The 14,395-nt window shown below is 42.6% G+C and overlaps 1 protein-coding gene across 1 annotated transcript in view; it reads left to right on the forward strand.

Moving 5' to 3' along the window:
* The window catches only part of abtb2b (ankyrin repeat and BTB (POZ) domain containing 2b), a gene marked incomplete at its 5' end in the record, with an annotated part of 43,010 nt that overhangs the window by 22,762 nt on the left and 5,853 nt on the right, over positions 1–14,395 (forward strand). The window contains 6 exons of the mRNA XM_079224281.1: positions 3,670–3,819; positions 7,148–7,358; positions 13,047–13,199; positions 13,680–13,845; positions 14,026–14,115; positions 14,244–14,345. Of these exons, the coding sequence (XP_079080407.1) occupies positions 3,670–3,819; positions 7,148–7,358; positions 13,047–13,199; positions 13,680–13,845; positions 14,026–14,115; positions 14,244–14,345 (872 nt within the window). The remainder of the gene's footprint in view (positions 1–3,669; positions 3,820–7,147; positions 7,359–13,046; positions 13,200–13,679; positions 13,846–14,025; positions 14,116–14,243; positions 14,346–14,395) is intronic.

The following is a 14,395-nucleotide window of genomic DNA, read 5'->3' on the forward strand; positions in this document are numbered from 1 at the left end:
CCCTCAGTCCCTCTCCTCCTCTCGGCTTCTACTCTCATCCCCTCCTCTCTGTCTTATCCTAAGCCTCTCGCAGTGCCAAAGAAAAATGATGCATGTAGTGCTGGAGCTGCTGCTGGTGCTCGTGATATTAGTGGTGGTGGCGGGGACCGGCCCGGGTTGGCTTGCAGACCTCCATCAGGCCCAATGACGCAGGCTGGGGTTCAGCGGTGAAGCAAGCAACGGGGTGGGACTGTGGGAACTGCTGAGCGTGTGGTGGTGGGTGAATATTTGCCATAGCTTTGAACAAATATGGCAGAATCAATTAACCTACATTAACATGTCAAAACATTTTGCTTTTGTTCAAGACATGTCTATTTTAGGCATGCTAAATATAGGCGAAAGATGAATCTGTAAAAGTACATGCAACTTCCCAATCACCGCCTGTTTGGTTTTGTAAAGAATTTAAAGTGTGATGTTTTGAAATGTAGTTTTGAATCAGCTTACTTCCTTACCAGAAGGAAAAGGACTGAATGCCTTCTTAAGTCTGTAACGGTTCATAATTATACTGGTTTAATTGGTCCTGCAGGTATTATTATGTTTCTATTTTGAACCAATTAATATATTTATACAAGTAGGTCGAGTTTGAAGACGTCAGTGTGACGTTAATACAGATGCTACTTACAGTCTTCAATCACATGCACTCCAGGGAGTCAGATGTTCCTTTGCACACCATTGCTCACTCCCATAGACACGCAATCTTGTGCACACCTGCCAAGCATCAGTTCTTTCCCCACACCCTCACCCACACTAATGAGACAGTATCTCTCAGAATGGCTCTTACACCTCCGGAGGCATGAGTCTCTGACATGAGTTGGAATCAAGCCATTTCTGAATGAGGTATTCACATTACACGTACCATACAGTACCAACACCTTCTACTCTGTCATGGGGGCCGCTGCAGTTTTAGTGGTCGTAAAACATGGTGATGTACACTCAGTGAGTCAGTTCAGGGGAGTAGAACATGGAAAAGTTAACACAATAATGTTGGGTCTCTCGCACATGCAGCCATCACTATGAAACACGTCCAGCCTTCCAAGGCCTTGAGAGATTAATGGGGAGTGGGGAGAGATTCACACAAAGTATTGTACAAATGTTAGAGCTCCAGATGCTTCGGCCACGTTTATATGTGTGCAATGTCATTTTTAGGAATGATAAACAAGCTGCAAAGGCAAATCCCTCGTCATAATTATATAAATACCTGAAGTGATACATGAAAGAGGTTCAAACCTACTTTATATGCACAGGCGTGTGTGTATGGGTATGTTTGTGCTTGTGTGGGTGAACATGGAAACATTAAAGCTTGTGTATGGAGGTTGTCTGACGCACACGTTCTTTGTAGCACTGCTACTCTGCTGGACTCAGCCGTTTCCATTGTGTCGGAATGGAGAGTCAGCACATAGTCAGATGGTGCATAGAAAGTACCAGAGGGAGGGGGAGGGATAGATGATACTTTAAATGTTTTTTTCATTCATGTATATATTATTATTCACTTAGTCGATTAGTCAACTAACACAATTTTGCTCTTGGTCAGCTCAGACTTCTTTAGTCTGTTTGTTTTTTTCATACTGAATAACTTATTTCCAAGAAATGTATGTGCACAACTCTGGTAAACACCAGATTTAAAGTGGTGTTTTTGTGTGACTCTTTTGATTAAATCAACTAATCCATTAGTCACAAGCTGGTACAAGTAGTAGTCGACTAAGACTTTCTTTGGCCGGGGACAGCCCGAGAAGGACCAACGTTGACTGACAGGACTTTTTCCTTCTCTGCTAGGCTTTGTTAGTGAGGAAGTCAACATATTAAATGTCCTGTACCTGCAACACGTAAAGTTTCCCTCTCATGGTCTGATAGAGAGCATTTGATTTCAGCCTGTTATACAGACTGCATGATGTTCATATCCAGCACATGTGATTTAATCCTGTACCTGTCTCATAGATTACTTCTCCTTTTATGTGAAATACGATGTGTGCTTGTGTCCATGCCTCGTTGACACCAGTTGCAACTTCGTCTGCGCCGCTTACTAGTTCAGACAGATAACTCAGGTGTCACCACACTCGTAACACATTCACACACTGAAACATACACCCAGCTCACATATTGCAACAAAACATTTAGTATCCAAAAAGTGCTGATATATCACTCAGAAATATGTCCTCTGCTCCTGAGCTTTGTGTAGATCTGAATGTAAAGGTCGTCAAAGTCTGGGCATACCTTTGATGCATACCTGGGAGTCTCTGCTTATTTTTTTGCAATTTTTTTCTGGCATTGGGCACAGTGCATGTTTACTGTAAGGCGGTTTAGCCATAACTCCCACAATTAACAGTGCAGAAAGATGTATAGACAAGACGAGTGAATTCTGTGAAAATTCTGTTTTTTTTCTCAGTTCAGTCTCTTGTGTCATGGTATGCTGAGAAGAGACTTTTTATTTTTTCTTTCTTTCTTTTTTTTTTACACATCAGGGTTTTTTGCTTTCAACAATCCTCTGATTCCAAAAGAGGACACCGGTTGCCGGAAGCACATGGGAATGTCATTTTAGGGATGGCAGCCCATCTTTCCCTCTTTGTGAGAGTAGCGAGACTTAGAGATGAGGCGTTTTTCCTTAGGCTCTGAAAGTAAATCACAAACCTGCCCAGATCATTTTTCTTCTTTTCCCTTTCTCCTTTCTATCCACAGACATCACCCACTCATTTCCTCTGGCTTGGCAGAGAGCTTTCTTTTGCTACTGAAGCCAAAGTAAAGGTTAACCTCTGGGCGGCTAACCGTGTTCACCCGGATTGACAAGCTGCACAGTAGCTAACAGACAAAGCTAATGACAAGGGTGTGGGAGCTAACAGCCAGCAAAGAGATACTAATAGGCCAACATGTTCTTTCTATCTATTTTAACTTGCAGCACTCTGTTGCTTGATGACATCCTAAATGTTAAAATATGAACCCACATAAGTGTTCTATCTTTAAGCTTTCATCATGTATCTGCTGTAACCATCCTCATATTCGCCTAATTTCCACATGTGCTTAAAACCATTAAGCATCAAAACATAATGCAAAAGAAAAAAAGATTTGAAAACAATCAAGAACATTAATTTAAACATGAAAAACATTCAGTAAAACAATAAAAGCTAAAACTAGAATACAATTTGCAGTGCAGTTTAAGAAATGAAATGCAATTAATGAATGATTAATTTCTTCAGAGTTTTGATTATCTGCAAATATGTGAGTATGCATCAATCATGTACAGTTTGTGTTGTATATGTTGTAGTATGCTTATCTGGAGTAACACATCATTTTTAACGTGATCTCAGTCCGTCTTGGTATTCCTCACTGTGAGGCCTCGGCCTGCTTCAGATGCAGTGTGCATTTGTTTTGTTTGTACTAGCCTGATGTCACTGTGCACTCTGTTTATTTTCCTGAATGTTTTCAGAGCAGGGCTCATGTTCCCTTGTGTGTTTATTTGCCCTCAGCGGTGTGGGTTACATGTTACCGGGATTACAAATACACTACGTCAATATCACTGGCAATTGTTTTGGGACTTCTGCAGAAGCAGTGTGGATGGATGTTGCTGAGGTTTTGTTGACTCTCACACACTTATTATATTAATCATGAACGCTTTCCTCTCTGTTTTTGTCTCCGTAGGGGTTTTGTCTCTCCCGGCACATTTCAGTCCCTACACAGAGAACCAGCAGACGTCAGTGGACAGCAGGGAAGATGCCTATGCCCAGCTGGAGCTGAGGACCCTGGAGCAGTCCCTGCTGGCTACCTGTGTCGGCAGCATTTCTGAACTCAGTGAGTGCACGTAGCTCTGATTAGTGTGTGGTCCTGGATCTACTTTTATATTAGCATTCTTTTTCAAATGTCATGTTTAATTTGTTAAATTCCTCTGAGCTCTTTTAACAATCATAAACAGTGAAGCCATAACACATTCTTGTTATTACAGACAAGTGAATCTTCCCAGAAATAATAAACTAATTGTCATATTTATATAAAAAAAAATACTCTACCCTATTCTGAACACTTTCTTAACATACCTTGTTATTCCCACACTGGCTCTGGAAGACAGGAACACTTTCTTTGGCCAAAAAGGCTTGTGATAAGCCCCAGCGTGTGATAAGCCCCAGTGTGTGCCTTGTTGTGAAAGTCATCTCATGTGTGCCAAGAAATAGTTCCTCTACACATGGAGCTCTGGAGAGTAAAGTGATAATGCATCTGATTGCTTTTTGTCTGCCCCTGGTCTGTTTTGCTAGGCAGTGTGCATCATTGTTAACACAAACTATCTGGTGGCTCTGAATCTGAAGCCAGTCAAGTTAGTCAAAGACTTTCTCCATTCATTTTACTGAGAAAGATTTTCTTTTCAAAACTTTGGTTTGAATTTTGTCCAGTAGATATATTTTATGTGGTACATTAACACAGTAGTGCGTTTATTGCAGGTTATTGCACTTGGACATTTTCACGTCTTTTATGGGGCAAATACCTTGAGTCTGGGGGCAAAATCGCATCTCTGATCCAATTTTTCAGTCCTATACATACATTGGGCCTCGTGTAAATCTGTTGAGAGGTGAGGGAACTGCCATCGCAGTTTGAATGATTGGATAAATATTGCCAGTTCTCGATGACCATGTTTCAGACACGTGGTTGGTAAACAGAGAACCATGCATTCACACATGCACACACTCATACTGTACTCTTAAACTGGAGGCTCTGCTGGAATTGGCAGGTGATGGAGAGCTGGAATCAGATCATTAAAAAGAGAGTGTGGAGAAGGAGGTGAGAAAGGTAGGAGGTGGGGGATTAAGTTTAAGGATGGAGTGCATATTTTCAAAAGCAGGGTTGTGTGGAGGGTTAGGGGGGCAAGGGAAATGATGGAAAGGTGGAGTGGGGAAGAGTTAGGCTGTCAGTGCAGGGCGAGAGGAGGAGGGATAGAGATTAGTGTTGGTGGGAGTGAGGATAAGTTTCCTCCTCCAAATGAGCTAACACTCCGTCATTTGTTCCTCCGGTACAAGGCCACGTTCATACACGGCCGTCGTTAGTGAGGCTTTAAGAAAGTGCACACACACTCTCAAACACAGGCACACTATTTCTCTCACTTGCTCAGTGGTCTCTTTGTGGCACATCGCTCTGGCGGTGTGAAGCTGGGCTGTTCTGGGCAGGGCTGGCATCCTTCATCCGCACCTACAAACCCCACACCACACCACACCACACACACACACACACACACACACACACACACACACACACACACACACACACACACACACACACACACACACACACACACACAGGCATGTGTTCACCGATATCCATACACACAACAAAAACAGGATTTGGCACTCTGATCTGAGCCCAAGAGACCAGGCAGACAGAGGAGCATCTGTGCTAAGCTATTCAGTCCAGTTGGATCTCTAGACTGGACTTGGCCAGACACAGGAACACACAGCATACATAAAGATGATGGATAATAGATGGCAGGGTACTGGACATTTCAGCGTAATGTCCAAAATTGTTGGAAATCTAGTGCAAGCAATATACTGGCTCTAAAAGTTGTGTTCGTACAAGTTTGAATGTTTCATTTTCAGCTCTATGGTGGCCTCCACTAGATATGGGAAACTATTGAGTACATGACCATCCGGTTAAGTAAGGGAAATATTAAAGATCAGGATCGGGCTAACCCAAATTGTATGAGCTTTGTGCTAAAGCCTGTAAAGCCAATTATCAACCTGGGGTCACAAAGAGTCCAGACAAAAACTTGGGGATTTATACTGAATTGACAGTACAGTCCACATCTTCTAATCATTGTATTATTCAAAACATTGAATTATCTTGCAACTTTGACCTAAGAGGCGTATTTAGTCACTATGTATTTAAAAAGCCTCCAATATAAGCTGTAATCTAAGAATGAAGGATTTCATATCCTTCTGACCCCTGGAGCGTAGTTGAGCCTTGGGGCACAATATGGACTGGAAAGCCAGAGAGAGGCTCTCCATCTTGGACAAGAATTCCTAGGAGACCTCCTGGAGGGACTGCTGGTGGTGGTTAACACAAAGGAGGCCCTTCAATTTGAAGTGGGGTCTGTTTTGGGAAAGCTGCTCCAAAGTCACCCCCCTTGAAGTACCCCAAACCCTTTAATATCAACACACACATATACACACTCACACTGCTGGACTCACCAGCCGTGGGCCCCTGGCAGCCTCTCACTCACGGTAATCTGGTTAGAAATTAACCCAGGGGTAATTATGTTAAATGAGCGTTACATGATCTCAAGTTCAACCTGGCCTCCCTCCTTCCACATCCCCTCCCTGTGACAACTGATATTTTGTCTCGCCACCATGCTCCTGCTATGACAACCAATGTTATCTACAAGCTCTACTCCTTGCAGCCCTACGCCCTCTTTTTTTTGTGCTTTGTGCATTGATACATTTTTTAGGTTGCTAAATTCTTCATATATTAGACTGTACATCCAGTAATCTGAATTGGCCTTCATCCAAGTGTACGTGGTTGTCCACTTAGCTCACTGTGAGGGTGGATGAATCCTCTGATAAGCTACATATTTATTACATCTTTATCTTGGCACAACAGTGTTCTCACACAAGTGGTGGACGAGGCAAATTTAAAACATCAGCACAGATCTTGTTTTTTGACTGACTCCCACCTTTCCAGGCTGAGTGCAGTGATTGAAATACGTCAATAGGGAAACAGTTGAATGGTTCATCAGAGCCTGTGGTCAACTGTCTGTTATCCCATTAACTCCTTCAATGATTAAAGATGACTGTTTAGACTGGTCGTCTGGCTGTGCTAGCTGATAACGACGCTGCTAATGGCAAATACCACTAGAGACATGGAGCGAGAGTAATGACAGTAAAGGAGGGTTAAATGTAAGTGGTTTAAGAAAAGGGGGAATCCAGTTGGATTAGGAGCCCACAGGGTTTATACTGAGCAATAACTCTTGTTATAGTTTTCGTTTTTTATGTGCCATTTGGCCCACATTCCAGTGTTATTTGATACTGTATTAAGAATAACTAAGTAAATGAAATGAACAAGCAATTCTATTGCAATTTATTTGAACAAATAACTGCTAAACTATTAAACTCCCATGTTTCTCTTATTTCCTTTGTTCCAGGTGACTTGGTGTCACGTGCAATGCACCACATGCAGCGCCTGAGCTCAGTGCGCCCGGGAATGAGTCCAGCACGCCACGCCCGTCACCAGCAGCCCGTGTCCTGGTCGCCGGACGCCCTCCACACCCTTTACTACTTCCTGCGCTGCCCACAAATGGAGTCCATGGAGAATCCCAACTTAGATCCCCCACGCATGGCACTCAGCAAAGAGAGGTGGGAGTCATGCATGTCCGGACAAGAGCGGTTTAGATGCTCTCCAGAGTGTATCACAGGCAGTGAAGTGACCGGTCTAATCTTAGGCACTTATTTATTTTTTGGATACACCCTCAGAAAATAGGTTTGATAGTATTCTTGATTTTCCTTTCATGCATTGTGTGCTTTGATTTCCTGATCACATCTGAAATTAGACAGGATTGCATTTGCTTCATTAGATTACAAACATCCAGCCTCAGAAATTAACAAACAGGTTCTAATCAAGTGAACAGCTTTTCACAGGCCACCTTTCTTTCTAAACCATTCCTGATTCCATTGCCGTCTGCTCATTGAACTGTTAATTACAGGTGAGGAGGGGACTCCAGGTGTTAATGTTAGTCTGATAGAAGGGTTCATTGCACCTTTAGAGTGTAAATTAGCCTGAAGACTGGTGATTTAAGGGATTTTCAAGAGGTGCTAATGGTCTGTAATTCTGTTAGGGTCTCCTCAGATCTTCTTTGGGTTGCCTTTGGGGAACAATTATGGTCATTGTCTTTTTTCAGTCCTGAAACAACTGGTTGACAATATTTGAACAGCCTGCATGCAGAGTAGTATCACATTTATATTTTATTCCAATGGGTGGTAGCACTTTATAATAACTACACACTATTTAGCATTAGTAAAGCATACTAATGAGTTACTAATGAGTGTTTTTGTTGGGACAATGCTTTATAAATGATGAATTAAGTGTTTATTCATGCTTTACTAATGCTAAATAGTGTGTAGTTATTATAAAGTGCTACCCAATGGTTTGGTGTAGCAGTATACCTGATTATTTGGAAAAAAATGTCTTAGCTAATTCTTGTCTTAAAGTACGTCACAGGAAATTACGTGTCATGTTGTTGGGTTTCAGCAGATAGCGAGAAGTAACAGTGAACAGTCATTTCTCTTTCCCGCCAACATATTAGTTTAACTTGTGTGTGAGAGAAAAGTACTTGCAGTCTGCCCAAACATCTGGACCCTGTTCTCCCAGAAAAAAGACACATGCATGTATGTGTTCCAGAGTAACCATATGTTAAAAATGTCAGGGGAAAGTGCTCGTCTGTGTAAAGGTTAATTACATTTTCAAACGGATATAGGGAGGCCTATCTAAAGGTAGCACTCAAGCATACAAATGGGATGCAGCTCCCAATTAAGTGTGTGTTTCAGTTTTCTTTGGGAAATAGTTTGACATTTCTTCCACAATTAATGTTTTAACCTCTAGAAATTCATGTCTTTGTGATTATTGGGTTATGATGATTACGTAACATCTGCGAGCCATACATCTGTAAAGGTTTTTGTGATGAAATCAGCCACATATCTTACCCAAACATGCACACTTGCACACTTGCACACACACACACACACACACACACACACACACACACACACACACACACACACACACACACACACACACACACACACACACACACACACACACACACGTGTTTGCGCTCGGAGCCAGCTGGCTCCTATACATTTAATAATGAACAGACACAGCAGGAGTGAGCAAAGGTGGGCTCCTCGTTAGCATCAAAGAGAACCGAACAGCAAATATACACCCCTCTTTTCACTATCCTGGCGGTTTGTTCCAAGTCGTCAGGCGTTTTTAATGTTGGGTGTATATCAGCCTGGTTTATGTGTGCAGGATTAAATGATTTAGCATCCAGTTGCACTGTATACTTTGGAACATCTGCGACTTTCTGTTTTTCTTTCTAGACAGCTTCTGAGTTGCCTACATGTTTCTTCTCTATGTGACTGTGTGTAGTGTCTGTAAACGCACGACAGACTCAGGTGGTAGAGGAGAGCAGTGCAAACCTGCTAGTGATTACTATGTGGGTGCCTGGTAATGATACAGATTGCTCTCCTACAATGGGCCTCTTAATCTATGTGGCTCACCCTCTATTGAAAGCTGTATAAAATATTTGGTGGAAACCCAAAACCACCAAATGTGTGTGGGCCACATCATCAAACATTATAGGGAGCCTGGTAAGAGCCTTATGCCAGAATCCTCAAGACGCCCTTTTTGTTATCATCCTTAAGACCTGGTGCTTACTTGTGGCTGTTACAGATCATGTTGTATTGGAGCGTTGGGCTGCGTTGTTGAAGTGTGACACGGCAAACACTAGTGTCTGTGTCTACTTAGTTCTGCATTCACACACTCCTCTTTAAGCCACAGAAAAATAACTTTTATTAGTGCTGAAAGTCATTAACCAATCTATTTAATGGTGGAATTACCAGTCTCTCCACCCAAAAGCAGCACTTCCAAACTCTGCTGAACAGACCACCCCAACCCTTCTACATCCTTCAGCGGATGAAAGGGAGCACTAATGGGTAGATGTGTTACTGTGATAAGAAGTAGCCAGTGGAGCTCATAACCACAGATTCATCAGAAAACTTTACACACCCCCCCTCCTTTTATGGACCCTTTATGAGCGTAATCTGACTCTAGATCAGTGGTTCACCTTGACCCTCTGCACCGCATGATTGGGTCTGTTTGAAGGCCTGATTTCAGTTTCTTAAACGTGAAACCAATCACAGTGCCTTCGGGGTATAGGACACATTGGACATATGGGGCCAGTGTAGCATGTGTGATGTTGCCACCTGGGGAGAAAAGCCTTTGCGTTTCATGTTGGACAGGTAAGAGTTCATACACACCTGACCACAATTTGTAGCTGACTGTCATTTTATGACCAGCCAGGTGATGGAGAAAATGGCGCCATGATTCAGAGCTAACGTTTAAAGGTGCATGTGTGTGAACATGTGTGGGAGAGTTTGTGTGTGCGTGTGTGTGTCTAAATCCCGCTGTTCTCAGTGTGTAGCCTTAGCATGCCGGGTCAGCGGGCTAGCCAGAAGAGCTATCTAGTTTCAGTGTTAACAGGAGGCTCAGCTTTGATGTTGCACGAAGCTGAAGTTTGTGTTTCAGGCTGAGGGGCATAACCCAGACACGAGGGTCAGATGGGAGGTGTAGGGTGAGGGGGGGAGCAGTTCAGATAGAGGGTTTAAGGAAAGAAGGAGGGATGACTCGTGGGAGAGAGGCTAGAGCTGCGTGGGTGTCAGTACAGAGACATGCTCAATCTAGATGCAGTCGTTGGCTTCTGGCAAAGGTGGATATACACATGGCTTCAGCTGTTTTGTGTTGATGCACATCTTTGTGTATATCCCCTATGTCTACGACACACACACACACACACACACACACACACACACACACACACACACACACACACACACACACACACACACACACACACACACACACACACACACACACACAAAAACCCAATAGTTCTTGCCATGAAAGGAAGCACCTTGGTTATTATGCAGGGATTAGAATTTTTATGTATTTTTACTCACTACAACACAGGCTGTGAAATGCTGATTGATGAAGTAAAAGGAAGGGGAAATCTCTCTAATGGATCAATAAGCACTAAGTGTTAAAAGCTTGATACGGTTGATTGCTGCTTTAGTTATGGAGTAGTGTGTGTGCAGCGTCCATGCTTTGAAACATGCATGCAATAAAAAAGTTGGGTGGATGCCTTGTGGCATTCAGGGAGAAAGACACAAACGAAATAGACACACACAGTCCAATTTAGGGCGAGTGAAGCCCATTAAGAGGAGTATAACATTGATTCCCAAACCAGCTGCCCCTCCTCACCCCAGAAACAGGACTTTCTTCTCACTCTACACATGCAGCACATCTCCAAACTGCCAACCAACCCCCCTCTTCCTTGTGACATAACCCACTAGCCTTCCAGCCGTTTCCCAAACACTCAAATCCTTCTTATATGCACCTATCAGACCCATTTAACATTTCCCTCCTACTTCTCCTCCATCCCATCAGTCCCATGTCTGCTTGTTAGCTGTCAGGCCTGACTGACTGCTGGGTCCCTCCTCCTGACTGATCACTGACTGATAAAGTACTGAAACACCATCTGACACAATAGCTAGAAGATAAAATAGACAGAAACCGGGAAACAGGGTATCTGCAGGCTTCTAATTGTCTGAAAAAGTCCTAGATTCACATTTAAAGTTATTTTAAGCCTTTAATTATAATGCAGTCATATCTGCAATGCAGTTATTAAAGGTCAACTAACACAGACCGTTGTTAGTGATGAAATATGTAAAACAGCAGTTGGATCCAACCACAGCCATACAGTTATGAAAAGCTTTTATTTGTGATGTTAAAACAGGTTCACATATTTTGGTTATTATAATGTTGTTAAATTCATTTAAATGTTACATTTAGTGAGGTTTTCAAAAGTCTGACATCCACATTCTGAAACCTTAAAATACAACGGAGAAGATCCACTTTAGTAAAGTGACAATATACATTATTAGCAAAGCACTGATGAATAAGAGAGAGAGCGCTGTTGAACAGAAGGAGCCCGCAGGAAGCTCCTTGAAGTAAACACAGAGAGGAGAATAAATGGCACGGCAGGGGTCCCAATGCTCATTAACAGTAACTACAATACCTATAGCAAGCGCAGTAGGACTGTATGCTCGTATACTACTCATGCTTTTGCCGCCATCTGTATTCATGATATGCATTGGAGTGTTTGCATTTCCTGAGAACAAAGGTGAAGCCACCGCTAAGAATAACACCACAGCAGGAGAACGGCTGCTTTAGTATCTCATGATTACACAGAGGCAGTGTTCAAACACTCATTAACACACTAACTGAGGCTCCATAGGATCAAAAGCAAAGCAACAATAACGGGTCATTGTTCACAGGCACATATGGTAAAAGAAAAGACGAGATTAATACCGTTGTGGCGTTGCAGATAGCCGTATCACCAGTGGTTTCTAAAGGGTTTTTTTTAGGGATAAGTTGAAAGATGAGGATGATCAAGAAAGAGAGAAAGAAAAAAAAGAGCAATCAAACAAGCCAGATGACATTCAGATTGCCACATTCACACATTTTCTTCTTTTACGCCACTGCTTCTCTGCAAATAATGTAATTGTGTCTCGTTTCCTCATGATCAGGTCAATATGGTTATTTCTATTTTAATCCTTTCCTCGTCTTTTTTGTTTCACTTGGTTCTCTCTTTCCTAGAAATCCTCTATAGCAATGCCAGAGGGCTGAACCTTTATTTATCTTCCCTTTGGAAAAGCTGGTTTAAAAATAGGCTGATTATTCAGAAGACACTGCAGTATTTTGTTTATCAAACCACAGCATAAATAAAGTCACAGTTCTGTTATCATCTCCCATCACATCTCACAGACAAGGAAAGCAGCTGTTTAACTGCATCACCTGGCAACCAACCCTGATTAGTCACATATACGTAGATATACATCTGTTTTTCAACATGTCTGCTTTATATATACCAACTTTATATGGTGTGTAAAAGCTGGCAAATGTGTGTGATAAGTAGAGGCGAGGTGCTCTGTTGTGTCCTAGTGTGTGTGTGTGTGTGGGTGGTGTGGGGGGGGAATGTGACTCAATGTGTACTGGTCAGGGTATGGGGAAGTACTGCCAGTCATATATAAGTCATCTGATCGTAGACAGTTTATGAGCTCCCTCTCAACATGACTGAATCACAAGTTAAGACAACTTCCACACCGACATTGCTGCGTTCTCCTCATACATTATAGTTGAATGCAGTTTTTTTTGTACCAAACATATAGATGGATGGAGGTGTAATTATTTATATTTTCTTTTTACAGGCCATTCCTGTTGCTGCCACCTCTGATGGAGTGGATGAGAGTGGCCATAGTTCATGCTGAGCATCGCAAGAGTCTATTGGTGGACAGTGACGACGTCAGACAAACTGCCAGGCTCCTCCTCCCAGGACTGGACTGTGAACCAAGACAGCTGAAGTAAATGAGAACACACGCACAAACTCACAAGGGTTGCACTGCTTGATTTGTAGACTGGATCTGGATCTCTACTGGAAAGCAGCAGCACTATGTCTGAGTATCTGTAATACAAAAATGAACTTTAACAATACCTTCAGACAACCTAGGTTTACTGTTCCTGACAACAGTGTCATGTCTCCCTTGTATGTTCATGTGGTCATTATAGTTAGTTGAAAAGAAAGAAAACTTAATTGCTAAGACATTAGCAATTACTGTCCGCTTACTGTAACGCGGCTAAATAGCCTCTTTTAATGAAGTGAATGATTCAAGAAAATCATCAGATAATAATGTACAATGAGCCACATGGTTAAAATGTGTAGCTCTCAATGTCTGTTTAATCTGTTTTAGTGTGTTTTCTCAGACTGCTGGTTACCTCTCACAAATTGAAGGTGAACTGGTCGTTTTATTATCTTATTCTTTCTTTGTGTCTGTCTCCATCAGGCCTGAATGTTGCTTTAGCTCCTTCAAGCGTCTGGACTCCAAAGCCGCAACAGACAAGTTCCACCTGGACTTGGGTTTTCGGATGCTAAACTGTGGACGTACAGACCTCATTGGCCAAGCTATTGGTTTGCTGGGACCAGATGGGGTCAACAGCATGGACGACCAGGTACTGAACATCTGTCTCTTTGTGTATAGCGGTATAAATGGGTTTTAATATATGATGTGTGTTGAAGGGAATATTGCAACATTATCCATTTGTATCCATAGTTCGTATTTAGGTAGCACTTAATGTAATTGTTTCTCCTTTTTCATGTGTCCATTGCTCTCTTTGCTGTTCGTCACTCAGGGCATGACCCCGCTGATGTATGCCTGCGCAGCTGGAGACGAGGCCTTAGTCCAGATGTTGATCGATGCCGGGGCCAACCTTGACTTGCCGGTAAATATGCTTCAACAATGTCAACATATGTACACGTTGATTTAAATGTTGCATGTTGAGTAAACTTTTACATGTGAGAGTATGGTCTTGGTGTTGGTGTGTAGCACCCATTTGTTGCGTGCTGCCAGGTTCCACCGTGCTCCCCAAAGCACCCTTCTGTGCATCCCGATAGTCGACACTGGGCGGCCCTCACCTTCGCTGTGCTGCATGGACACATCTCCGTCGTGCAGGTTGGAAACATATGCACACATAGTAGCCACAACCAGATGTAGCTAGTGTG

The sequence above is a fragment of the Taurulus bubalis genome (assembly GCF_910589615.1).
Source record: "Taurulus bubalis genome assembly, chromosome: 9".
NCBI classification, from domain to species: Eukaryota; Metazoa; Chordata; class Actinopteri; order Perciformes; family Cottidae; genus Taurulus; species Taurulus bubalis.